A 24,568-nucleotide genomic window follows, 5' to 3' on the forward strand; every position below is an offset into this window, starting at 1 on the left:
TTAACTCTGGCTTACAGTTAAATCCAGAGTTGTCCAACATCCAACTTACAAAGTGCTAAATGATCAGGCCCCGTCATATCTTAAAGACCTCATATTATCTCATATCCCAATAGAGCACTTTGCTCTCTGAGTGCAGGCCTGCTTGTGGTTCCTAGAGTTTCCAAAAGTAGAATGGAAGGCAGAGCCTTCACGCTCCTCTCCTGATGCTTCTTGCTTATCTGGTAGCAGCTGAAGACGTTAAAGTCATTCAGCCTGTTGACTGCTATGAAAGACATGGCATGCTAATATTATTGCCATCAGATGTCCAAGGGCGGGGAAATGCCCTAATCATTTCCTCCCGAGTGCCCCTGAAAGAGGACCAGTGGTGGGGGGGACTGCAGGCCGACTGGGTGGGGTGTTCAAACCCCGCCTGATGGCTGTTTGGGGGGGAAGGCGGGGAACAGTATGCATCCGGATCGGACTGTGATGGTACAGGATGTGTGTGCTTAACTCCATTGAACTAAACTAAGTAGGGAAGAAAGCCTTTAATGCCGACAATAAGCCGCTTCATTCAGCAGCGCGGCCCGGACGCGCAGCTCTGCGGAGTAGAAATTGCGCACGGAGGGGCTGTTCTCTGGCAGCAGTTTAGGTGTTGAAATCAGTTCAATAAACCTCTGGAATGTCGTTTAGTAAAATATTTTCACGCTCTCCGTCTCGAGTCAACCGACAAAACACGCCCCCTTCGGCTCTTGATAACGAGATAATTCGAGATAATTTGTCCCCAGGCTGAATGTGCGTAGAAGTATTTTGAACAGGAAACTCTCTCTCTCTCTCTCTCCCCCCCCCCCCCCCCCCTCTCTCTCTCTCTGAGGGTGAGCATGTGTACGTGTGTGTGCGCAGTGTGTGTGTGTGTGTGAGAGAAAGGAGAGAGGAATACCCAGCTGGTCCCACAAGCCCTATAATACCAAGCACAACATGCTTTACCTTCAATGAAAGCTGAGACTGAGGGACGGTTGACTGCTGGACCTGAAATCAGCTTAGAGTCGGAGAGGCGCAGTTTTTCTCCTTCTGCTTTCTCACACCTCATCCTGCGCGCCGGAACCTTTTTATCATTATTATTTTTATCTTTTTACTGACTTAATTTACTGACTCAAACACATTTAGACCTGCAACTTATCAAAAGTAGAGACAACTTGGATAACGCATCTTCCTCTCTTGTTGTGACCGGTGTCAAAGGTGATGGTGTCATTTTCTTGCAGAGGACTCAGGTGATGGTATGTGTTTCTGGAGATAGGGGCCACTTTCGGAAACGTGTTAGTTTTTCCACAGCTGTTATTTTTTCGTTTGCTACGTTTCCTTTGCCTCGAACATGGCACTCTACTCTCGATTTGTGATCGTGCTGCTTTACGGATGGAGTTATTTGTGCGTTGGATTGTGCGCGATGCTGAAAACGGACAATATCCCCGAGAGACTAAAGGTGGATTTTACGCATTCGGTGGATAAAAAATACGCGACAAAAGAAGACCGGGATGCGCTTTTACAGGATACGATGACGGAGCACATGCAGATGCTTTACGCGAAGTACAACAGCGCTGGATTTCCCTTCAAGGACGGCAACACTGTTCGTAGTTTCAAAGCGCATTGGGGTACGTATCAAATGTTTTATGTATATTAAGAACACCGACTTCTACCAGCATAGAAGTCAGTGACCGGCATGCCTTTTTGATGTTATATGTTTCCATTTTGCCTCAATCAGCTTGAATCACCTGCATAGTAAAAATGCAAATCGGCACATTTTTTCCATCTATAGATGAAAAACTTAAAGTAGAAAGAACATCTATAATATTGAGTAAGTCTTATTTTATAGAGCATAATGTAAAATTCGTTAAGACCGATGCCGTTCATGTGTGCGGAGCTGAAAAAGAAATACACCTGTTGATCCAGTAATGGAAATGTGAACAACCTGTTACGCATTCCTTTTGCCAGTAAGAGTAAAAGATTCGCATCAGATGGTGGCATGCAATTTAACATAGCTTGGCCGCACAACTGTTCACACCTTCAGATTTTACTGTCAGATAGTCTTGATAAATTTTCTCTCGAGCCAGCATCTGGCAGCTGCCCAGACTGCCTGAGCTGTAGCAGCGTTTGAGTTTCCACTGCAGCGAGCGCTAATGTCCTTTCAGCTGGAGCTTTTTTTCCCCTCTTCTTCAGGTTCATTTATAGTAACTTTAATCCAATAAACCCTCAAGTGTTTACACTTCGCTGTGTTATTATCACTCGGACCATGGGGCGACCAGTTGCCACTTAGGGTTAAACTTTGTTAGATTACACTGCCTCCTGTCGCCCGGCTGCTGTATGGTATAGCATTAAAGGGCAGGTTCACCCAAATCACAAACATATTTCACGATTGATCCTCAGAAGAATTTGGCCATGCAGGAGTTTTTGGTTTTTGCTTGAAATTTCTGCTTTTATCCCAAAGCAGTGGAGATAAGTGGGAGTTTCTGCTATGCTGTTGCAAGCAATGACATGTTTAAAATGTTAAAGAAACCTTCTAAAGTACTGGTCTGTTTTTCCTTTTTACTGTGACAATTTTCTTTTTGATTGAAGCAATCCTCAAAATGAAAGCCTGTTAAAGCTTGGGTGAATTGTCCTGTGTCCTGCCGATCTTTAAAAATATTTTGTAATTAATGATTTTTTTAATACGTTTTTTAAAATCCCAAAATAATTCTATTGCATTAGGGTGAACAACTGTTTCATGACCTGAGCAAAAAAAGTGCACAACATAAGCCCGATGATGAAAACGCTGGACTAAAAAGAGGAAATACAAACATATAAATTATTATTACTAGCAGTAAAGTTTAGGAAAGGCCATGGTCAGTTTTGAAATGATGTGAACCGTGTTGCACTCTGTTCATGATATTACTCATTATATGCACAGGTACTATAAACAAGAAACAGCTGCAGATTTTCAACCTCACCTCCCTCACCAAATCAGAAGACATCCTGTCAGCTACTCTTCATTATTACATTGGAGACCTTCAGAACAGCACCCAGGGCTGCTCCAGGTCCAAAAGCTGCGCTCGCCATGGTCCCAGGAGGCACAGCCACATCCACATGGTCATCTGGAGCTTTGCATCTGTGGATAACAAGATGAGGACTCTTGGACATTTTCGGATCAATGTGTCCACCCTCTACAGGGACTTCATATCTTGGCAGTGGAAGGACATAACTCGTGTGGTCAACCAGGCCAAACACCACGACGAGCTGCTTATTGGGATTGAAGTGGCTTCACAAGGTTCCCAGCCGTGGAAGAAGCTCCTGTCAGACCGCTCACCCTACATCCTGGTCTATGCCAATGACTCTGCCATTTCAGAGCCTGAAAGTGTGGTAGCTACTCTCCAGAGGCCCCACTCAGTGAGAGGTGAGGGCTCCATTTCACACGGCTTCCATAAAGTGGGACTACAAGAGCAAAACGACACCGAAGGACAGCCGCAGCCCAGACACAGGCGCTCAGTGAATGTTCTCCTACCTTTGCAAAATAATGAACTTCCTGGTCCCGAGTACCCATATGAGACGACCAGCTGGGACGAGACAACTCCCTACGAACCATTTGAAAACAAACAGGCACGCCGGCCGCGTAAAAAGACACGCAAGAATCAGCGGCATAAGATGCCCTTGCTACAGTTTGATGAGCAGACGATTAAAAAGGCGCGAAAGAAGCAGTGGAACGAGCCTAGGAACTGCGCTCGGAGATACCTGAAAGTTGACTTTGCCGACATTGGATGGAGCGAATGGATTATATCGCCCAAGTCGTTTGATGCCTATTATTGCTCAGGGTCCTGCCAGTTCCCCATGCCAAAGGTGAGATTCAAAGCCCGGTAGCGCCACACTATAGTGCTTTTAGACAGTACTAAAGGTGCCAAAGCAAAAAATTAGTGGGTTAGAGAAGGTAAAGCTCAGTACGGTGGCAATTATAGTATTTCTACCAATTAGCTATATGAAGAGGGAAAGCTGATCTTTGGTAGACTTCGTCATTATAGATGGGTCACTTGTGAGAGCTGGTTAAAGATGGAATTTTTTCTTTTTAAAGTGATCACAGCCTAAAATGGTAGCACTAATTCAATACTCTCTAGACAATACATCTGGGAACCTGTTTTTGTTTTTTCACAACTGAAGATTATAAATAAACCAAAAACCAATGGGTTTTTTTGTTAAATTTAGTTTTTGTTCGGTTTTGATATTAATAGTGCAGATAAAAGTTTTATGAAAGCAGTTTAGGCAACTTACAGGTGATCTGCAGGAGCAGAACTCTTTATATCCTCTACATGGGCAAAGAACCAAAGGGTGGTCCGAGGCAATAAAGTATGGCCATTAAAGATGGTGAATAATCTGCTAGCTGATTAAATTGGAGAAAACAAATCAGACCAACTGCTACGTAAGTACAAAAAACAGCGATAGCACATTTATTTCTGTCTGTAATGGAAAATTGTGATAGCTTAGCAAAGCAACATAGTTCTGCAGTATATAGATATTTAAAAAATTTGTAGTTATACATTTTGTGTCAGAGTCACTGACACGTAACCATGGAAGCCGGGTGTCATTCAGTATCGGCCAATGCTAGGCTGCACTGCTAGCCAGACTGCTAATTAACTGAACTTCCTGTCTCTACAGTTCACAGATTTAAAATCTATTTTCATTATGAAAAGAATGGGATTAACAAATGTCTCTTTAACATAGCTACAATAAATATGTGGCTAATGCTTAACCTCATCCGTTATACTGTCTCAGTTTTGAATGTTTAAGTGTTGGTCACCTGGGCTATTTTTCTCTCATTTAAACAACTGGCAATTTTCTAATATTTAAGAGCCACTAGAAACCACTCTCACTGCAATCTTATCATATTTTAAATACTGCAGAAATACGCGTGGTATTTTGCCCTAGATTCATGTGCTGTGTGAGGTTAACGTTAGCAATGCTAGCACCAGCAGCCCATCTTTACAACTTTATCATTTGCAAGTCTCAGAGTGAATTTACTAATGGTTCTGAAAGGATGATGTCTATTTAGTTGCTATAATGAAAAGCAAATAATTTGTCTATCCAAGCAGAATTTGTGGAAGGAAAGAACATTTAACCATCTCCGTACTTGCAGAAATCCTTATGGCCTCCGCTCTGGCTGCCTGACAATAGTGAAGCCCATTAGGTGGTCGTCCCCATACTTTTAAGCTAAAGTTAAATCCAGTAGCTTCTGTTTTTCCAGAGTAACTTTTTTGAAAACCATTTCTTTACATGGTGATTATTAATGATTCCTTATGACGCAGTCCTAAATGACAGTCATGTCTGCATAAGCAAATGATAAGAATAGTTGAAAGTTAGAGCCATCAGTTTCTATACCAGCAGTGTACATTATTGGCTTGGCTTGGCGACCCCTGTAAGAATTGTTTGGCTCTGTAACTAAAGACTGCAGACATTAGTCTTTAACTTTTTTTTTTTTTTTGCAGTATGGTATACATTATGTAAATAGGACGGGCTACATTCAGATAGCAGTCTCTTTACTGCTTTGCATTAATTTAACATGGGGAAAATCAACCTCAGGGGTCCCTGCTATCTTTCTGTTTTATATAACAGGCAACAGTGGCAAGCCTTATGTCATTGGCTTTGATCTTCAACAGCAGGGTTAAAGTAGTTACAGTAGTTGTGCAGATAGTTCTTCATGCTTTTATCTTCAGATTGTATCTTTGTCTTTAAAGATGCACATCAGATGTAAATCTAGATTTAGCCCAAGCAGTCCTACTATATTAAACCTGCAGTAATAGTGAAGCTACAGATGTCATCTAACATGCTTAGTAAGAAAACCGGCGTCCTCATAAACAGCTGGTTGACCTCCTCATCAAAATTCAATAAAAATGTTATTACCTAAAACAAACCAACAAGTATCTTGAATGAAGTATCTACAGAGGATAACGTTAAGCCTTTACACAGAAGATGGAAATAAGTGAGAGACACAAAAAACATCTGCCTGATGTTAAACATCAACTTCCCTTTTAGCTCGTGGCACCGGTGATAAGATAACCACGCAGGTATTTTAAACATGGCCGGAATGCACGAGCTACATCCACTTAATTCATTAAGTCGGAGTCACAGGTCTTTGTAGTCGGAGGTAATTAGTCCCAGAAGTAGAGCCTAGGGCTTTTAAGGCAGCCGCCTCCCTCTCCTGCAGCTTTTCTGCTCAGCCTGTGCAGAAAACGTTGTCTCGTTTGTCAGGTTGAAGTTTTAGAAGCTTCTAAATAGCCATGATTAAAAGGGTGCACTTTTTTTTCCTGTGGAGTGGTGTGGGAAGACTTCTATCGCTTACTAGTTCCTGTTGAGAATGAAGCAGCTGTGCAGGTGAACTGCTGGGCGTGTAGAACTTAAATTCAGACCCACAGACCCTTCGGCCAATGCTGCATGCTAGTTGCACTGAATAATATTGCTATGCCCTTGACAAATAAGATTATATATGATCTTAAATGGCAAATAGGAAAACTACATGTGCAGAACTTCAGCAACAAGTAAAGTTTGATATTGTTGAATTGGTTATACATTTGGGGACGTTTCGAATGTCTTTTTTCTGCTTTCAAATATGTTCGGTAGAAGGAAAAATAAATGTACGTGTGAATATTTGCTATCACTCTGGGTTTCTGTGACTCTGGAAAACAAGGCCCAGCTTGTTAGAAACATGTCCTGTTGGCTCATCAAAAGTTCATAACTGTTTAACTTTTACTTTAAAATGACATTTATTTGCTCTTTTTTTTAAGGCTCTGAAGCCATCTAACCACGCCACCATCCAGAGCATAGTGCGGGCGGTGGGCGTCATCCCAGGCATCCCTGAGCCGTGCTGTGTCCCCGAGAAAATGTCTTCCCTCAGCATCCTTTTCTTTGACGAGGACAAGAATGTGGTGCTGAAAGTCTACCCCAACATGACAGTAGATTCCTGCGCCTGTAGATAGTTTCTTTTTCCTCCCAGGCCTCATCGCACACACCTCGTGTCATAAAGAGAAGTAAAAAACAAACAAACAAAAAAACCCACATACAGCCATAAAGACGGTCTCTTCTCCTGTTCCTGCAGTCATACACTCACTCAGATACAAATATCAAGTGAATACAACTTCCCTTTTGCACTGGAGGAGAGCACCGCCTGTTGTTCCAGGTGACGATGTGACTGTCAGTGGGAAGAAATGGATCACGTGAGTTATCCTAGTAAAAGTTGTATTTTAAACGTATTTATCATCGCTGCTCAGTTATCAGTTGGGCGACGGCAGGGTGGATGCGATCATAAACCCACTATCAAGGCATACAAACACCAGCTGAGGCATAAAAGAGACAAAAACTGAAGGAAAATATTCACTTTTCAGGAAAAACCAAAAAGATCTTCATTTCAGCTGGTGCCCGTGGAAGGGCGAGGTGGTTGTACTCATCTTTCTCTCCTTCACAGCTTGAAGTTGTCACCTCCAGGTCACCTCTGCTCGCATTTGCATGGTTTTTGTTACTATGTGTAAGTATTTATGTCTGTACTATCACTGTGTTATTCACCATACGAGAATTTATTGTATCATTTTTTGGCTTGGCTGCTATAAAGGGTTATATTAGATTCCAAAGCCAGAATTGTGACGTAGACTTTTAGGTTGCTTTACATATTTATGTTTAACTCTGTTGTTGTACAGAACCAACATTTTTTTTAGAGTTTATTATAGGTGGAAGAGTAAGCTACATTCATATGGTCTCCTCATTAACAGGGACATTCTGAGGCATGTTTTGCTTCTCCAAGAAAATGAAAAAGCTTCATGAGTAAACCTCGTAGGTGAGGCCAGATTAACTTGTTAGCATGAGGCCAGAACTGCAAAAATTAATGCTCAGTGAGAGGCAGCTGAAGGAGAAATATGTTTTTGACATACTCTTCTGTTAGAAACTGATGGAAAGTGTTGCGTGAGGTCTCGGAGGTGGAGGTGGATAAAATTTCTGAAAAAGTAATTTGGCTGCCTTTAAAACCCAGCAGAAGATGGATTTTTGCAGGGGTGCAACTTCTGCTGGGACGTTTTTCTTCTCTGCGAAGCTCCGCTTCAAACTCAGTTACGTTCTGATCCGTTTCATGAAAACACCAGTATTACTGAGGACCAGAAACATGTCGGGCTGCACTGTAGGCATTTGGGGGGAAGAGCTTTAGGACGGGCTGACAGCTTTAAGCCATTCATTCGTACAAATTGGTAGATGGCTTAAAATAAATGAACACTCCAACTATCAGGTCAAAATGAACTTTTTTCAGTGTTAAATTGAGCACAATTTGCAGTAAACTGCCTGCTACCAAACTTAGCAAATTAAGTTTTTATGATTCATTTAAATACTCTCCTCCCAAAATTTTATTCTCACAGGAAAAAATACATATGCAAGTTTTTCTTTTTTACCTGTTTCCCCCCCCAAAAAACTTCTTGAAGGTATAGGATATTGAAAGGTACCGCTACTCTGACTTTTACTTGGATTTCAGTTTCACCTTTGTGCTGTTTTTCAGCTTCAGGAAAAACAGAAAAGTGGTACTTGGTGCAAGCTACTAGCATCAGCTGGGTACAGTGGTGGCAGTAGAAAAAATGAGATGAAGCAAAAACAAGCTGTGCATTATTATGTCCTTTCTGTTATTCACGTTTTGAGCAATATGACCGTCATTATTATTACTGTGTATTATTCTACAGAGTGGGTTTTACATAAATCATTAGAGGGTGTGTTATTCGAGTCAGATCAGCTACAAACAACAGGCACACCTGGAGGAGCAGTTAACATGTCGTAACCTTGCCTTGAGTTGTGCGTTATTGTCACAGTTCATAAAACCAAATATTTATTCAGAGCAAGTAGACGTAATTATAGCAGCGTTTTTTTTTTTCTATACACTTGTACATTGCCTTTGTATATAGCTCACTCTACTACAATGATGCGTCTTTGAGATAGAAGTGCCTTTTTGAATGGGTGGATTTCTGCTTCACAAAAAGTTCGAGTTGATTCATCGTGAAGCTCAAGTCAAAGCAAGCAGCTGAGTATTTTTCTTATGGTACAAAATAGGCTCCAGAGTGAACATAGCGCGTATTCTTTTGTGGAATTTATTCTCAAATGTATTTCAAACCATTTTGATAATCCAGAGACATTTATTTTGTGTCAATACCCGAGGGCAGATTGTGTAACTTTCTATATTTTGTACTGACACGTTTTACAGTTTGTGCTTCCTCGTTTTGTGCCGACACGATTTTTAGAAATGCATGTTATAGAATGAAGTGGCTTCCTCCGTTGGTGCCAGTACAACTTTGCAGATGTGACGACTGCTGACGCGTCACTTTCTGGATCCTTGCTTTTTCTGCATTTGTGACTCAACTTTCCGAGTATGAATCGGCGCAGTCATCTACAGCGCAGCGCATCGACCTTTACTTCACTGTTTCATCTTCTCGTGTAAATGTTGTGCTGTAGGTTAAACAAAGAAATGCCTGTACAATAAGCTTCATAAAATATATTTGTATATGGAAAAGGCCTTTAACATGCATCTATTTATTTTCTCTATGTTGCATATCTTGTAAAGGTGTGGTCTGGGAAAGGGGGGGCCGAAGCTCAGAAATGTCGATGGTCTTTATATCTGCGATGGACATTTGTCACTACTGACTAAAAGTGTGGTGAACTGTTTAAAGGTCTCCCTCCTCTGAGCTCGGACCCTCCTTCCAAAGCATTCAAAGAAATGAATAAAAGTATGCAAGAACAAAATCTATCAAGACTTTTATTGTATTTAATTTTTGTCAACCTTTGGTTATGAAATGCTGTATCCCATTTTAAAACAAAGAAAAATACTTAAAGTTCATGTATTTTCTCCCTCTGTACCTCCTGAAAATAACACAAAATCTGTTTCTGAGGTACAAGTACCAAAATTCAAAGGTATATCTGTATGTACAGGGATGTTTGTGTGCTCCCTTTTTATTAGATTATTTACTTTTTGTTCATATACAGTGTATATATATTTTTTCAGGATCGCGTCAGACAAAGGCAGGTATAGATACAGTGTAGCACATTATGTGTGCTGATTAGCAATCCAGTTAAGTTCAATCACTTTGTCTTCAACCACTTTAAAGTGTTAAAGTCAGCTATTTAGCTGCCTCCCCACATATCTGTTATTACACTATAACATTTGATTAAGAACTTTCGAACATATTCATAAAATTCAAAAGCTTTGCCTGATTTATATTTGGCCAATCGCATAAGGTCATCTTCTCAGTCATCTTCCAGCGTGGCTGCTATTTTTAGATCCCTCCCCGGATGTCCAGTTCTGACAAATTTCACTGTCCGTGCTGCGATTTCTCACCAACCTCAGACTTCTGCTTCCAGCTGACCCAGATTTTGTATCTCGCACTGTCACGGCTGATGAGAGCTGGGTCTGCAGGTACAGCTTAGCAGGTTTTTAGCTGTCCAGTTTGAGTGCAAAGTACACTCGACAGATTTGCTTTTCTAAAAGGTTGAAGCACACCCACTGAAGGGTTGAGGAATCACCATTTTGACGCAGTGGAATAAATCCAGCACATACCAGAGGTACAATTACATAATGGGACTTCCTCTGAGAGAATAGCAGCCACGCTGAAAATGGTCCAAAGTTGCACAACAAGGTGAGAATGGATCAAACTTTTATTGATCCGTTCTCATAACTTTATGATCACACCCCGTGGGCTTGCTGGCCTAAACTGTACTAAGGTAAACATGTAGCAACGTGTGAGAGCTTGTAGATGTAACACAAGAGTGTGAAACATTTTTAAAAGTGAAAACAAAACTTAAAATGTTTTCTACATTTTATCTTACAGGCCCGTGAATTTTGCATCATATTTACCTTCATAAAACTGCACTTTCACTCATGATACATTTCCATTTTTTGTGATGAGAATCTTCTGATTACAATGCAAGACATCATGAGTCATTTAAATAAACCAACAACTTCCACTCTCACGCACAGACCACTAGCTTCATTTGTCAGAGAGAGCTCCGCTGACTGCCATTAACCAAAATGCCTCTGCTTTTACCATCAGATCTGCCTCTGCAGTAATGACAGTAGAATTTGTGAATTCAACGTCTAAATCCACCTCCGGTTTTCCATTGCAGCAACAAGTGGGCCACTGTAGGACGGCCCACATCTCTGAGTGTGATCCAACCACAGGTAAGACCTCTTTAGGGCTGTTGAAAGGAAAAGGAAATATCTGCTGTGGACTAGAACCTCCAGATCAGCCCAAAGGAAATTGGAGTTAATGCCACTTTACTAATAAAATGAAAAAGTTCAAATGTTAAACCGATCTGTTTGAAGGGATTGTGTAAATGCAGTTAAAAAACTCTGTCCTGAAACAGCACTGCTCCTCCAAACTCACACATACATTCACCAATCAGAGGACACATTTACAATATACATGATATTTACAAATTCACTCACCCGTTTTTTTTTTTAAGGTTTATATAAAGGAGCAAGTAGGTTAGATTGTATAAACTGTGTATTTCGGATGCTTGTGCTTTATATCATTGAGTATATACACAGAGACGTGGTACCTCAAATGTTTAAAATGGAAAACACACCAATTTAAACCCCAGGTTCCTCAGAATCACCTCACAGTAAACCCTAAACATATTCTGCTCACTTCGGCCTCTGCTGTTCCTCCTCACATCATCAACGGCTCAAACGTGTCTCCGGCTCAGGAAGCCCACCGCGAGACGCTCACACTTTATGATTCAAGTGGAGAGAAGGTGTTCCTGTCTTTGTTTGTCATCTGTGACAAAAGTGAAGAGGCTGTGAGGATAACACAGTTGGCACAAGGAGCTACAGATGCTTCATGGATGTTTCTGTTGGGGTTCATATCCAGCGTGTGTTGGTTTTCAATGCAGTGTCATCTCCTCAAATTCCCTTTAGCTGTTAGAAATAAAGGCCGCATCGATGTTTCTGAAGTAAAAGAGCAATTAGGGAATTGAAAATAAGAATAGTATGACGTATGGCAAAGAATGCTGAGCTGAATAAACTCTTGGTCCCTCCAAAGCAATCGGTTATGAAGCTCGATGACACCATCCGAGTGTTTCTGGACCATCCATAAAATGTACTGTGCCTGAGGGCAAACTTAAAAAAGCTTGAGCTGTACCCAATAACTTCAGGAAATCAAAAACTACAAACACGGCAGTGAATCATTTCTGTAATTTCTGCATGTCTGTAGTTACTCTAATGTGATGTTAGCACAATAAATTTTGTTTTTACTGTTTTTTGTGGGTATTACCAACTGGAAAGCTACCCTGAAATGCCCACATTGCCACTGGGAGATGTTTTTAAGAAAACAGTGCACGTTCAGGATTGGTTAAAGTGCACGTTCTCTTTCACCAGCTCTAAAATAACTCACAGGGTTACTGTGCTTTACAGAGGGGCTCAAACTTCCACAAGGGGACAGTTACATGGAGGAGTTTATTCCCAGTCACAGTGCTGGCTGTTATCACTTCCCATGTGTTTATATCGCCCTATTGCATGGGATCAACTCTCCTGTAGTTTTGGTTAGTTTCCTGCCCCTCCCTGAGGCTGGTTCTGCTTCTCTACCTCATGTGATCTTTGAGGTTCTCTCCGTAATACTGTAGGGTCTTTAGCTTATAATGTAATGAGTCTTGAGATGACAACTGTTGTGAACTGGGCCTATATAAATAAAAATAAACATTTTAATTGAATATGGGGTGGAGGTGTTTATCCAGCACACCACCCTGGTGCAGCACATATCAGCAGCAGATTATAGAGAAGCTCATTAATGTTTATAATAGCGTTATTATGGACTCCTAGTGTATCCCAATACCCGGTTCCAGGCTGACGGCTTCATAACGAGCTGTTTAACTCTGCAGTGAGCCGATGAAGCCGTTTGTGTGGCATTTTTGTTACCGAGTGTCTGCGGCTGCACGAGGTGTTGAACTGATAATATGGCTTGTGACTCCCAGTTGCTGATGAGTGTACGTCATATAGAAGGTATAGAAAGAATTTTATCCTACTGTGATGCTAACCTTACTTATTCTAACTATGAGAACCTGTTATATTCCACAGTAATACCACAAATTGAGCTAGTTGATTCTGTGCAGCCACAGTAGCCCTGAGTGTCCTCTTAGCCCACTAACATTAGCCAGCTAAGGAGTGTTAACTTACCTGACTTAATGTGATTCAACACAAATATTAGAAATCTTTCTTTTTTGTTGCATAACGGGGCTACATCTGAAGTTTTGTCTGGGTTAACGATTAATACATTAATCCTGTATGTCAAGCTAGGCAGCTTCATGCTAATTAATGTGACACTGAGCACCATTAACCAGAACCTTCTGTTTTGTTGGCATTAATAAAATCCTTTCTGGTAATGTTCTTAATCTGCTTCTGGCAAATGTCTTGGTGGTGGCCCGACTGCTCTGAGGTAAAAGCTTTTGCATTTCACATCCAGTTTTGTTCGAATGTTGAACGCTGACACGGCTGTTGGAGCAGCTTAAAACTGTTCTGAATCGCTTCGATTTTTCTCGACATCTTTGTCAAAAATAGTGTGAAACAGAGAGTAAAAGAAAAGTCAAGCAGTAAACCTTTACACCTTTGAAGGCTTCCATTCAAATGTGCACATGTTGTATGAAGATGCAGGAGCAATACGGGTTTACCTTTTGGTAATATCCCATTTTCAATTATCTGTCAATCTGTGACAATCATAAAGCTGCTAAACCATGGCTGAGGTGATGTAAAGTCACCTGTAAGTCCACTTTTGCTGTTAGATTTTAGTTGTTAATGTGTGCAGTGGAAGGAAAATGTTGGAAAGATGGAGGAGAAGCCCTCAGAAGTCCATGTCCCAACCAGACAGCTCATCAGGAGGACTGTCATCATCTGGAGGGTAGCTGTCGAAGTAACTGTGATCTGTTGGTCCTGTAAGCTATGGAGCAAAGGAAGGAAGAGGAGAGAGAGATGGTTAGCAAAGCATTGAGTTGGTCTGAAATCAAATAGTAACAACTGATGGGGCAACAAAATTCAACATGGCATTTTTAAGGTTAATACAAATTCCCTTTGGGGTTGTGTCAGGAAGGGCAGCTGGAATAAAACTTAAATCAAATGTGGAGCTACTTGCTGTGGTGACCCCTCGTGATAAATCACTACACATGAGCGGGGGACACTGGTTTCCTTTTCCAATGTGGAACAGTATAAAGTGTGCAGGAGGCAGAAAGCATGATGGCCACGTCTTGCTGAGAATTCACCTGACAGTTACCTCCTTTATCCTTATTAAGCCCATTTTTCCACAACAGGAGCTATAAGACATTGGGTGTGCGTTCATAACACACACGTAAGGGTAAGAAGGAAGAAATGCCTGCTGTGGGACAGGTATTTCTGTGCTGGAAGAAAGCTCCTCGGGCTCTACACTGACTGGCTAAAGTCAGATAAGCAACTACAGTAAGATTTTTGGGGAAATCAAGCAATCAGCACTTGCTAGATTAAGAAAAGCAGAACAAATGGAAACTGGATGAAAAATAAATCTGAACTCCATCAAAGTTCCTGAGAGATTTTACAGAGACAGGAGGAGGCTGGAAGAAAGAGCTAGAAGTGAACTAAAGATTGGCAGCGGTGCTGGTGTAAATGAAGTGGTGAATCTGACAAATTGCTCTGGGAGCTGCCTCATCCTGTCTGCTGTAGCTGCTTTTATCTTTTGTCCCGGCCTTCACACTGAAGTGCAGCTCAGACAACAAAAGGAGAGACGGAGACAGCCGAAGTGACGTCGGGACGCTTGACTTTTAAAAAGTCCCGCGATCATTGTTTCAGCCGGCTAATATGCCTACAGGTCTCCTGCACACTTTAAACAGCAAACAGATATTTTGTTCTGAAAGTTTAATCACGCTTCAGTCATGACGTGGAACTACAAGTTACAAGTTTGATCACAGCTTACTTCTCTTTTCAGTGGCGATGGTAACGTCCTTGCCTTCAGCCCCTCCCAGTTGAAGCCATTAAACCACCTTCAGATACATTAGAGAAAACACACATCTGTAAGTGTATTTATCTTCTCACATTTACATATATGAGTTTGACTCTGTCAGAACAAACGCAAAGTAGGAAACGTCCCAATTTAAAGTTTGAACAGTGATTCGAGTGGTTGTTAAATGTCACTTGTTCTGAATCAAGAACTCTTTCTGTACATTTTACTTGGACTTTGACTTCTATTCCTGGCTCAGTATGGAAAATGAGAACTAGGTCAGCATCACGTTTAAGAACAACATATCAATCCCTGCATTATGAGTATATATTGTTTCCTGTAATGCGGTAGCCTCATGCTGTCTTTGTAAAGGAAAAAGGCAAGTGGCAAGTTCAATCATTTGATAAGCCTTGACGATGTTTGCATCCGACTGCTCTTGCACACTGTTCAGTGATTATCTAATTGTAAAGGCTATGAACCACGAGCCTTCATCCATAATGTTCAATCAGTGCTAATTTGTGGAACTAATCTTCCCGCTGAGATCCACAACAAATGAGTCAGTTCCTACTTACCTGTGCTTCTTAATATCAGTTATTCCATTTTTGAGATTACCCAGTCGCTCTGAGGGGTTCCGCCTATAAAACAGATCAAAGTCAGGAAATTAACTCTTCACCAAATTACTGTGCTAGTTCCAAGATGGTTGGGTTATGTTTTCCTGCTCTGTTGTTCAGAGCTTGAAGAAAACTGTTTAATGTACCTGGGTGTCAGGTATACTGAGCACATCAGCCATCATCAGACTCTGTCCTGAAAATCTGAATCGAGAATTTTGTGTCTACTTAAGCTTCAGGTATGTCGGCCTGCGCATGTGAGTGTGTACCTGCATAGCTTGCGTATGAGGTCCTCCGGTCTCTTTGTTATCTTCTTCGGGAAGTCCATCTTCTCAATGCCTCTCAAGATGAAAGTGTACGTCATCATCTGGTCAATTCCTGAGAACGGAGGACTGTGGAGTGAAGAAAAAATCGGCAGATATTCAGCAAGCTTTTAGCAGTACTTTGTGTAAAAATGACTGCAGGTCAGTGGGCAGAGTGAAGTGGATGAGTGAAAGGATGATCTTGCTGCAGATTGGAATCACAGAAGAACGCGTGCTCTAACCTGCCGGTAAGAAGCTCAAACACCAGGATGCCCAAAGACCAAAAATCCACACTGAAGTTGTGGCCTTTGTTGAGGATGATCTCTGGTGCCACATACTCTGGAGTGCCACAGAAGGTCCAAGTCTTCTGGCCACATCTGATCTTCTTGGCAAAGCCAAAGTCGACCTGGAAAAGGAGAGTTTAGTCTTTAAAGAGATGTTTACTGTCAGCCTGTCAGCATACAAGTATACAGTAATGTTGAAACTTTTAAAAGTCCTCTGGGGAGCCTTTAAGGCTTTTCCACAAAAATACCTGCCTACATTAAAAGCCTTACTCTTTAAGAAACCACTGTGCTGCTTATGTCTGCTTAGATGCCATAAAACATCGTGACGTCTAAGCAGTTTTATCAGACACATGAAAAAGAAACCAATCAACAAAAAATGTGTTATGTGACATGAATTTCTCCCTAATTCATTGTTTTCTTATCCATCCTACTTACTGTATCCATAACTAGCTTGTCATAGCATTTGTTCACTGCCCTGCTGGGTCAGCAGACGTGATGTTCATGTGTAATGAAGCTATAATGTTGTGACGCTGTCAAAGTTTGATTTGCTTTCAGTAAATGTGCCAGTAACCACTAAAACTGTAGTTACAGTGCTCCCCCTTTCTTTTAGTAGCCCTTTTAATTGCTTACTACCAAACTATTTAAACTATACTTCATACTGCATGCACTGGTGCACGTTATTAAAACAGTGGCCAGAAGTCGAACCCAGGACCTTCTTGCTAACCCTTGTGCTACCATGCTCCCATTCTTATATTAGTGAATAATTCACCATATGTCACTAATACATGACATACTCGGCAGAACACTAAACTTGTGACTCAAGCCACAAACCCTAAAAGCACCTGTGAGTCACAGATCAGGGCACGGTAGAGCTCACAGCACCCGCAGAGCAGAGGAATTAGCTGCATCAATTTGCACAGCATTTAAATGGATGACGCAGAACGTGGGTGGAGAAAAAAACAAAGCAAAACGCTCACAGACCTGCCAAATGTCAGGCGCACACACAGGTGTGACCAAAGGAAATGTTTAGTTGTGCCTGACAGACTTTTTTGGTCGCAATTAACTCATTCACTGCAATTGACGTCTATAGCCGTCAATTGCAGTGAATGAGTCAATGGGTTTAACTCATTCACTGCCAATGGCTGGCAGTGAATGAGTTAAGACCAAAACGGTTGCATCCTGGAGTCTGGAAACACACATTTTGATTAAGCCTGATGACTCCAAACTATAAGAAATGCACTGGTCATCAAAGCGGGAGGAACATGCTGACAAGTGTTGTTCTTTCATGGTTCTGAGACAAAATGCGTTTACTTTCTGGAACTAATCTCACCAGTTTGATGTATCCTTCAGAATCCAGAATGAGGTTCTCAGGCTTCAGGTCTCTGTAGAGGACACCTTTCCGGTGGAGGTACTCGAAAGCCTCCGTGACACAGCCAATGCAGAATTTAGCAGCAGATTCATCAAAGCTGCCCCTGAAGACCAAAACCCAAACATCCTATTAAAACCTTTTGCAGCTTTTGTGACAGTGGCTCCAGACAATGGTTGGCATCTCCTACCTGTCCCTGAGCAGACTCCAGACCTCTCCACCCAGACAGGCCTCCAGCAGCATGTACACATATTTGTTATCCTTGAATGTGCGATACAGTCTGGAGAAAATGAAACACAAACAAGTTTAGCTTTAAATACAACAAATGCCATTTTATCATCATTTGAGATCAGCATTAGTCTTTTTATTCCTTTGATTTATTTATGTGGTTGACGCAGTTTCATAAAGAACCCGACAATATTTGAGACTGAAGACAACCAGACGTGCAGCTGGTGAAAGAACCATCAGGGGCAGACAACTGCTAAGACTCTCAGGTCTAAAAGATTTGCACATATTTAACCAAATCACTTTCTGAGTTATAATTCGATACCATCTGGAAAATCTAGTATTTATTCTATTTTGACTCCACTGATATTTTGGTTTTTAAACATGTCATATTTGCTCAATCAGCCATGAAAGTTGAATGAAAATGGCAACAATTTTATATTAAAGTATTCTTTATGCTATATTTACAACAGTATTGTTAAATTCAACTATCACATTCAAAATAATCAGTAGTTGTCATTTACAATGTGAATTTTCTTTTGTTTGTTTTAGTGTGTGGTCAACAGTGCTCTTCTCCAAGAAAGTAACAAAAAAAAAGTAATCCCTTTACTGATTACTTATTTTCAAAAGTAATTAGTTACTTTATTACTTAGTTACTTTTTGAAAACATGATACACAACCCGGATAAGTAATGAAGCAATAGACCTTTCAGCCAAATTCTGTTTTTCTGCATAATCCATCATGTAAAATTGAATCAAATGAAAAAGTCTCTTTTGAAAACTTGTTTTATTAGTTTTAACTTTATGCAAAAATAAGTTTTCTTCCCACACAGAGTGAACAGCGGACGCTAATGTTTTTGTCACTTTTTACGGAATCAAAGTAATGTCAGTACTTCCAAGCTTTAAACTCTGCATGGTCGCACGCGCTTAACGTCATTGTCACGAGACACTCTCACAAACAAAATCACGATTTAGTAACGCAGTAATGCAGCGTGCTTACGGGAAAGTAACGGTAATCTAATTTTTTTTGCAATACTAATCCCTTACTTTACTCATTACTTGAAAAAAGTATTAAAGTATTACAGTAACGCATCTCTGGTACTCAAATGTTGGACTTTGCAGGAGTGCTGGACTTTTCTTGATACTGCCTTGATTTCAACGTGGGGAAAATCAGGTGGGTCAACGGCTCGTTTTTCAAAAAATTATATCTTGAAAACTGTTTGATAAATGATGCTAAAACTGCACAAAAATCATTGTATATGTTTAGATTGTAACATAAAATTGACGGTCTAGCAGAGGGCTGCTAGATTACCCATGAAAAGCAACAAAAATACAAAATATATGATAAACAGGAAGCAGGGCACCTAAATTATTAAATTTCACCCGAGCTGTAATTATCACATAAATGAATTAATTCTAGCTTAATATATGAAGTAATGTTTTCAGATTTTAGTGTAAATAGGAGCCTAGATCGACATCCGTGATTCAACATTAAGCTTAAAGGCTCTTAAAACTGCAGCGTGGGTGTCAACCACTCCACCACAATGCCACCGTACGTAGCCTTAAGTCTTACATCACCCGACGTCGGTCTTGAAACCAGATTAGGAATAAAATAGGTACACAGAGTGTATGAAGAGGAGGTTAGCTGGATGAGCGTTACAGAAGGTGAAGAATGGCTTTAATATCAGAGTCTGTTCCACTGCATACGGTGAAATCGGATCATCGTAATCTCACAAAAGACAAAGAAAAGCTCCTGTTGCAATATTTCATAAGAAATAACCACATTTTCTTAGCAGACATCTCAATATCCCCTGCTATTCTACCCCACTGAGAAGATGTAATCTGCTCAGGTCCCCGACGGTGATCTCATCAAAAACTAATAAGCGCAGCATTGTGTTCCCAGACTAATGGAGCAGAGATTCATCATGTAGGATAAAAAATGGAAATGAGTTCCAAGGCTGGGCAAGAGGACGCACTTGACTACGAAAGGCGAGCGAGCCTCCGCGAGGATCCTCCTCTCTGAGTGGATGTGTTCTTCCTGCCTGTTGTCCACCACGTGCTTCTTTTTGATGACCTTGAGTGCAAAGGTGACATCCTCAGTCTTCACCTTCACCTGCAGATGGACATGACAGGGTGGGTGTGACTCAGCACAGACCTCAAACAGCAGGCATGGTTCCCATGTAAACATTAAGTTTACTCCTACCCATGAAAACACCGTCCTAATGAACTTTCAGTAGAGTAAATTGATGCACTATCAAAATAATAATTTCTATATGAAGAAGGTCAGATTAGATTTTGCCAGAAAACATCTAAAAGAACCTGCACAATTCTGAAAAAAAGATTCTTTGCAAAGATGAAACCAAGATTAACATGATGGGAAGAGAAAAGGATGGAGAAGAGCATCAACCATCGAACATGGTGGAGGTTACTAGTGTTTATTGATGGTGTTACTGCTGATACAACCAGCAGGATGAAGAGTGTGTAGGACTACACTCTCTGCAAAGATTCAACCAAATGCTGCAAAACCGGTTGCGCAGCGCTCATGGATAATAACCCCAAAAAGAAATAGGATATTCTTCAGTAGGCATTCTCAATCCAACAGATTGCATTTTTTCAGTTACTGCAGACAAACTGAATGCTGGAAGATTCTCAAACTCACCAAAGGTCAGCTCTTACCAGTTCTACTCGTCCAAACCCGCCGACCCCAAGGGTAGCAATGACCTCCAGGTGATCAAAGGGCCTGGATGAAGAGAATTCGGAAACCAGTTCCGTCAGCTGGATGACGTCAGGAGACAGAGGCTGACTTTGGTGGCGTGACACAGACGACCTGGATGGAAGACACAGACAAAAACAGAGTGTCTACCTTAACCTAAACATTTAGCAAGAGAAGCAGTAGATCATAACTACTGTACATCTGTGAGTGGAGTTTTCACATCTGTATCTTTCAAATCATAATTTATTACAATTTAAGTGAATATCTGAACATTTCATCTGCTGACAAGTGAGCCAACGAAAACTTTAACAGAGAAAAAACAGCTAACAGACGAGTGCCTCAGATGGCGAACACCAGCTTATGTTTTCATCAGAATTTTGAGCGAGTCTTCTCCTCGCTGTATTATCCGTAAAGTGTGTTTGAAAAGGGATGAATGTGTAAAGCTCACAGAGTCGTTGATAGAAGTGGAAAAGTTCGATGTGGATGCAGTAAGAACAGAAGGTTTTCAGTACTCGTTAAATACCCCGGATAAGAAGGATGGTGTGTCACGTTTCTACTTTAACTTGGTAAAAACAGCTAAACTGAAACAAGAGGTAAAAAAATCTAAGCATGAAAAAAACTATAACGTGAATCTCCTTTGCAACACAAAAACTTAACAACCTGCAGACATTGTATCAACCCAGAAGCTGAGAATAATTAAACATTGCAGTGATGTGCAGTTTGTTTTGCAATAAGTAGTCATTTCTCTGTAATGCAACCCATTTCTTTTTCCATGCTCAGAACATTTTTGTTCACTGTCGTGAACATCGGGTGCTGCACCTACTTGGCATGTCTCTTCTTGTCGTCGCGATCGAGTGTTGCCACGTACCCTTGGAGGTACTTCTGCAGCTCATTGAAGGTGCCCACCGTCTGATCAAATGTCCTAGAAAAAAGACATCGGCACATTAGCAAACGAACCACTGGAATGTTGGCTGATTCCAAATCTGAACTCAGATCACTGATAGCGATCGAACACGGTGAGATAACGAATGAATTTTTGTGGGAAAACGTCTGGAAAAAGAAAATGTTGACACCGGCTGAAATGTATCAGAGTACAGCTTTGTTCTTCATCATAGACTGGCGTCTTTGTTCAGAGTCATTATCGGGTGAACAAAAGCATGTCTTTTACAACCTTTTAGGCATTATTTTAAATCTCAATACTCACTCTCTGTCGATGACGAGGCACTCCACCCCGTTCTCATCAGCAATGATATTGGCAGACCTGACGTCGTCACTGAAAGAGATGTGAATCACATGCACACAAAAACTAAGACAACTGTACATTTTACAACTGTTTTCATTGTGAATTTGGCATTATGAAGCTATTTCTACCTCTGCCCACATTATGCTTTTGTGTGTTTTTTCTGTGAATACAAAACTTGAAACATTTTTAAATCATTCTGATAAACAATTCACTAAAGTTTAGTGAATAAAAAGTTATTCATGGTTACAGATTTATCGGTGGAAAGTTGACAAAGAGCCTTTAAAGTATAAAGATTTAAAATATCATGTCAGACTTTTAAGGTCAGTAGATCGATCTGAGGGTGCTATAAAGCCACTTAAAACTATGTTTCTTACTGCCATTGTTTGTATTGACAACATATCGGGAATGATGTCTGGGATCTGAAATATCACGTTACTTTGGACCTCTGACCTCATCTACAAGGTCAAATAAGATCAAACTTTCATATAATACTTTTTAAAATGGTTTTCAAAACATGTTTTTAATTTCTACTATCTTTGTTTATTGCTGCAACATTTAGGAAATGATACTGGCATAAGGAGATTCTAAACATCACATAGTTTGCATCCAAATATCATGTCACATTTCTTTTTCTTTCTTTTTTATGTGTTATGGCTTTAAAGACAAAAGAATGAGCTGCCTAATTAGTTCTTACATATAAAAGAAAACAAAAACAAAACCCTTCCCTTAAAAACACAGAGAGAGTGAGCTGGTCCTTGTTTGTTTATGATGCATCGAAGAGGGCTCCACATGATTTCCAAAGCTGTGGTTGGTTCATTTTTCAGATTTTGTCTGTATTCACTAATTAATTGTTTTGCACTATGTTATCCTAGCATTGGTCTCGGTATTGAAGCAGGTGCTGCGTTGTGTTACCTCCCAATCCTTACCTTTAATATTCATCTATATAGCACCAGTCCACAACAATCCCCTGACGCTGTTTGAATATTTCAGTCTTTTGTTGACATGACCTGACTGTTGCTGTATTTTACCTTATAAGTGCTTTTTCTCCAAAGTAGTCTCCCTTCTGCAGCGTGTTGATGATCTGTGGCAGCTTGTGGGCCTCGGTGGTCTGGGTCACTTTCACCTGCACAAGACAGTTTGCTGGATGTTCATCTCTTCACCTCCTACAGACGCTTTGATTTTCTCTAATTTTTTTAAAGCACTATAAAAACATAAAATGCTAAAGAACTGAAACAACAGACATAACCTACCTTCCAAATGTTTGAGGTTAGTTTAAAGTCTTCTCTAATAGTACATAATCTGAAATGTCGTAGATAACAGTTACTGATTAACATTTTGTATAATCAGGCATGATTTTTAAAGCGACGTCTACGTGGACCCGTTTTTAAAATCCTCTCTCCTCCCCTCTAGGTTTGTTAAACAGGCAGAGACTTTTAACAAACCTGTTTTGTTCAAAAAAATTAAATAGAAGACATTGACACAGTCTGCAGTACTCTCTTCATAAATCCATACAGTCAGGCCTCCATGGCCTTTAATGAAGCTTCCAGATGAGAACCTGTCTGTCTGTCAGACGATGATGTATCGCTGTTCTTTTTCTCTTGCTACTTCGGTTCAATCTAGTTTGTCCAGTTTGCAGGACAGATTAGATCTCTTTGCTAGCCTGAGAAGGCCTTGGTGTCCCTCCACTTCTGGCAGAGCTGGATGGGGAGCTGGTAGCTACGTAGCTTTAACACAACAATTTCTTCAAAATTGTTTTGGATTTCCCCTTATCTCACCTAGACGACTGTGTGACCCATGGCCTGGTTTTTCTCCTATTTTTTTTACACAGAAGTGATGTTTGGTGAAAGCAGGCCCTCAAACTGAACGAATTTATTACTTCCAGGCTGGACGACTGTAATTCATTATTATCAGGATGTCCAAAAAACTCACTGAAAAGCCTTCAGCTAATCCAAAATGCTGCAGCAAGAGTCCTGACAGGGACTAGAAAGAGAGAGCAGATTTCTCCTGTTTTGGCTTCCCTTCATTGGCTTCCTGTTAAATCCAGAATTGAATTCAAAATCCTGCTCCTCACATACAAGGTCTTAAATAATCAGGCCCCATCTTATCTTAATGACCTTGTAGTACCATATCACCCTATTAGAGCACTTCGCTCTCGCTCTGCAGGCCTACTTGTTGTTCCTAGAGTATTTAAAAGTAGAATGGGAGGCAGAACCTTCAGTTTTCAGGCCCCTCTTCTGTGGAACCAGCTTCCAGTTTGGATTCGGGAGACAGACACTATCTCTACTTTCAAGATTAGGCTTCAAACTTTCCTTTTTGCTAAAGCATATAGTTAGGGCTGGACCAGGTGACCCTGAATCCTCCCTTAGTTATGCTGCAATAGACGTACGCTGCCGGGGGATTCCCATGATGCATTGAGTTTTTCCTTTCCAGTCACCTTTCTCACTCACTATGTATTAATAGACCTCTCTGCATTGAATCATATCTGTTATTAATCTCTGTCTCTCTTCCACAGCATGTCTTTATCCTGTCTTCCTTCTCTCACCCCAACCGGTCGCAGCAGATGGCCCCGCCCCTCCCTGAGCCTGGTTCTGCTGGAGGTTTCTTCCTGTTAAAAGGGAGTTTTTCCTTCCCACTGTTGCCAAAGTGCTTGCTCATAGGGGGTCATATGATTGTTGGGTTTTTCTCTGTATCTATGAAGCGCCTTGAGGCGACTTTTGTTGTGATTTGGCGCTATATAAATAAAATTGAATTGAATTGAATTATAATGAATGATTACATTAACTATTAATTTAATGTTACAGTGCGTACACAAATGTGCTTTTAAGGAGTGTACTTAATTATACCAAATGGAACATGATGGGCCCAGTGTGA

The 24,568-nt window shown here is 40.8% G+C and overlaps 2 protein-coding genes across 2 annotated transcripts in view; one reads left to right on the top strand and one right to left on the bottom strand.

The window, feature by feature from the left end:
• Positions 1–873: 873 nt before the first annotated feature.
• bmp3 (bone morphogenetic protein 3) lies at positions 874–9,754 on the top strand. The gene is made up of 3 exons (XM_085426439.1): positions 874–1,625; positions 2,918–3,840; positions 6,774–9,754. The coding sequence occupies exons 1-3, from the start codon at positions 1,349–1,351 to the stop codon at positions 6,963–6,965; spliced, it is 1,392 nt and encodes a 463-aa protein (XP_085282565.1). The 5' UTR covers positions 874–1,348; the 3' UTR covers positions 6,966–9,754.
• A 38-nt stretch (positions 9,755–9,792) lies between these two features.
• Positions 9,793–24,568, bottom strand: part of prkg2 (protein kinase cGMP-dependent 2) — a 37,725-nt gene continuing 22,949 nt past the window's right edge. The window contains exons 8-19 of the mRNA XM_085426438.1: positions 22,726–22,820; positions 21,659–21,727; positions 21,278–21,376; positions 20,418–20,568; positions 19,718–19,854; positions 17,708–17,797; positions 17,482–17,623; positions 16,110–16,273; positions 15,835–15,957; positions 15,530–15,592; positions 14,934–15,000; positions 9,793–13,931 (exon numbers count right to left, since the gene is read on the bottom strand). Coding sequence (XP_085282564.1) covers positions 13,836–13,931; positions 14,934–15,000; positions 15,530–15,592; positions 15,835–15,957; positions 16,110–16,273; positions 17,482–17,623; positions 17,708–17,797; positions 19,718–19,854; positions 20,418–20,568; positions 21,278–21,376; positions 21,659–21,727; positions 22,726–22,820 — 1,296 coding nt within the window. The 3' untranslated portion in view covers positions 9,793–13,835. The remainder of the gene's footprint in view (positions 13,932–14,933; positions 15,001–15,529; positions 15,593–15,834; positions 15,958–16,109; positions 16,274–17,481; positions 17,624–17,707; positions 17,798–19,717; positions 19,855–20,417; positions 20,569–21,277; positions 21,377–21,658; positions 21,728–22,725; positions 22,821–24,568) is intronic.

This window comes from Rhamphochromis longiceps, linkage group LG12 (genome assembly GCF_057381845.1).
Source record: "Rhamphochromis longiceps isolate RC_006_pf linkage group LG12, R_longiceps_female_GT1.1, whole genome shotgun sequence".
Taxonomy (NCBI): domain Eukaryota; kingdom Metazoa; phylum Chordata; class Actinopteri; order Cichliformes; family Cichlidae; genus Rhamphochromis; species Rhamphochromis longiceps.

Excerpts from the sequence above, each read along its gene's own strand:
- bmp3 (XM_085426439.1), top strand. The coding sequence starts at position 1,349 with ATGGCACTCTACTCTCGATTTGTGATCGTGCTGCTTTACGGATGGAGT. Across the intron at positions 1,626-2,917 it reads TAGTTTCAAAGCGCATTGGG|GTACTATAAACAAGAAACAG; the intron begins GTACGTATCAAA and ends TTATATGCACAG. Across the intron at positions 3,841-6,773 it reads GCCAGTTCCCCATGCCAAAG|GCTCTGAAGCCATCTAACCA; the intron begins GTGAGATTCAAA and ends CTTTTTTTTAAG.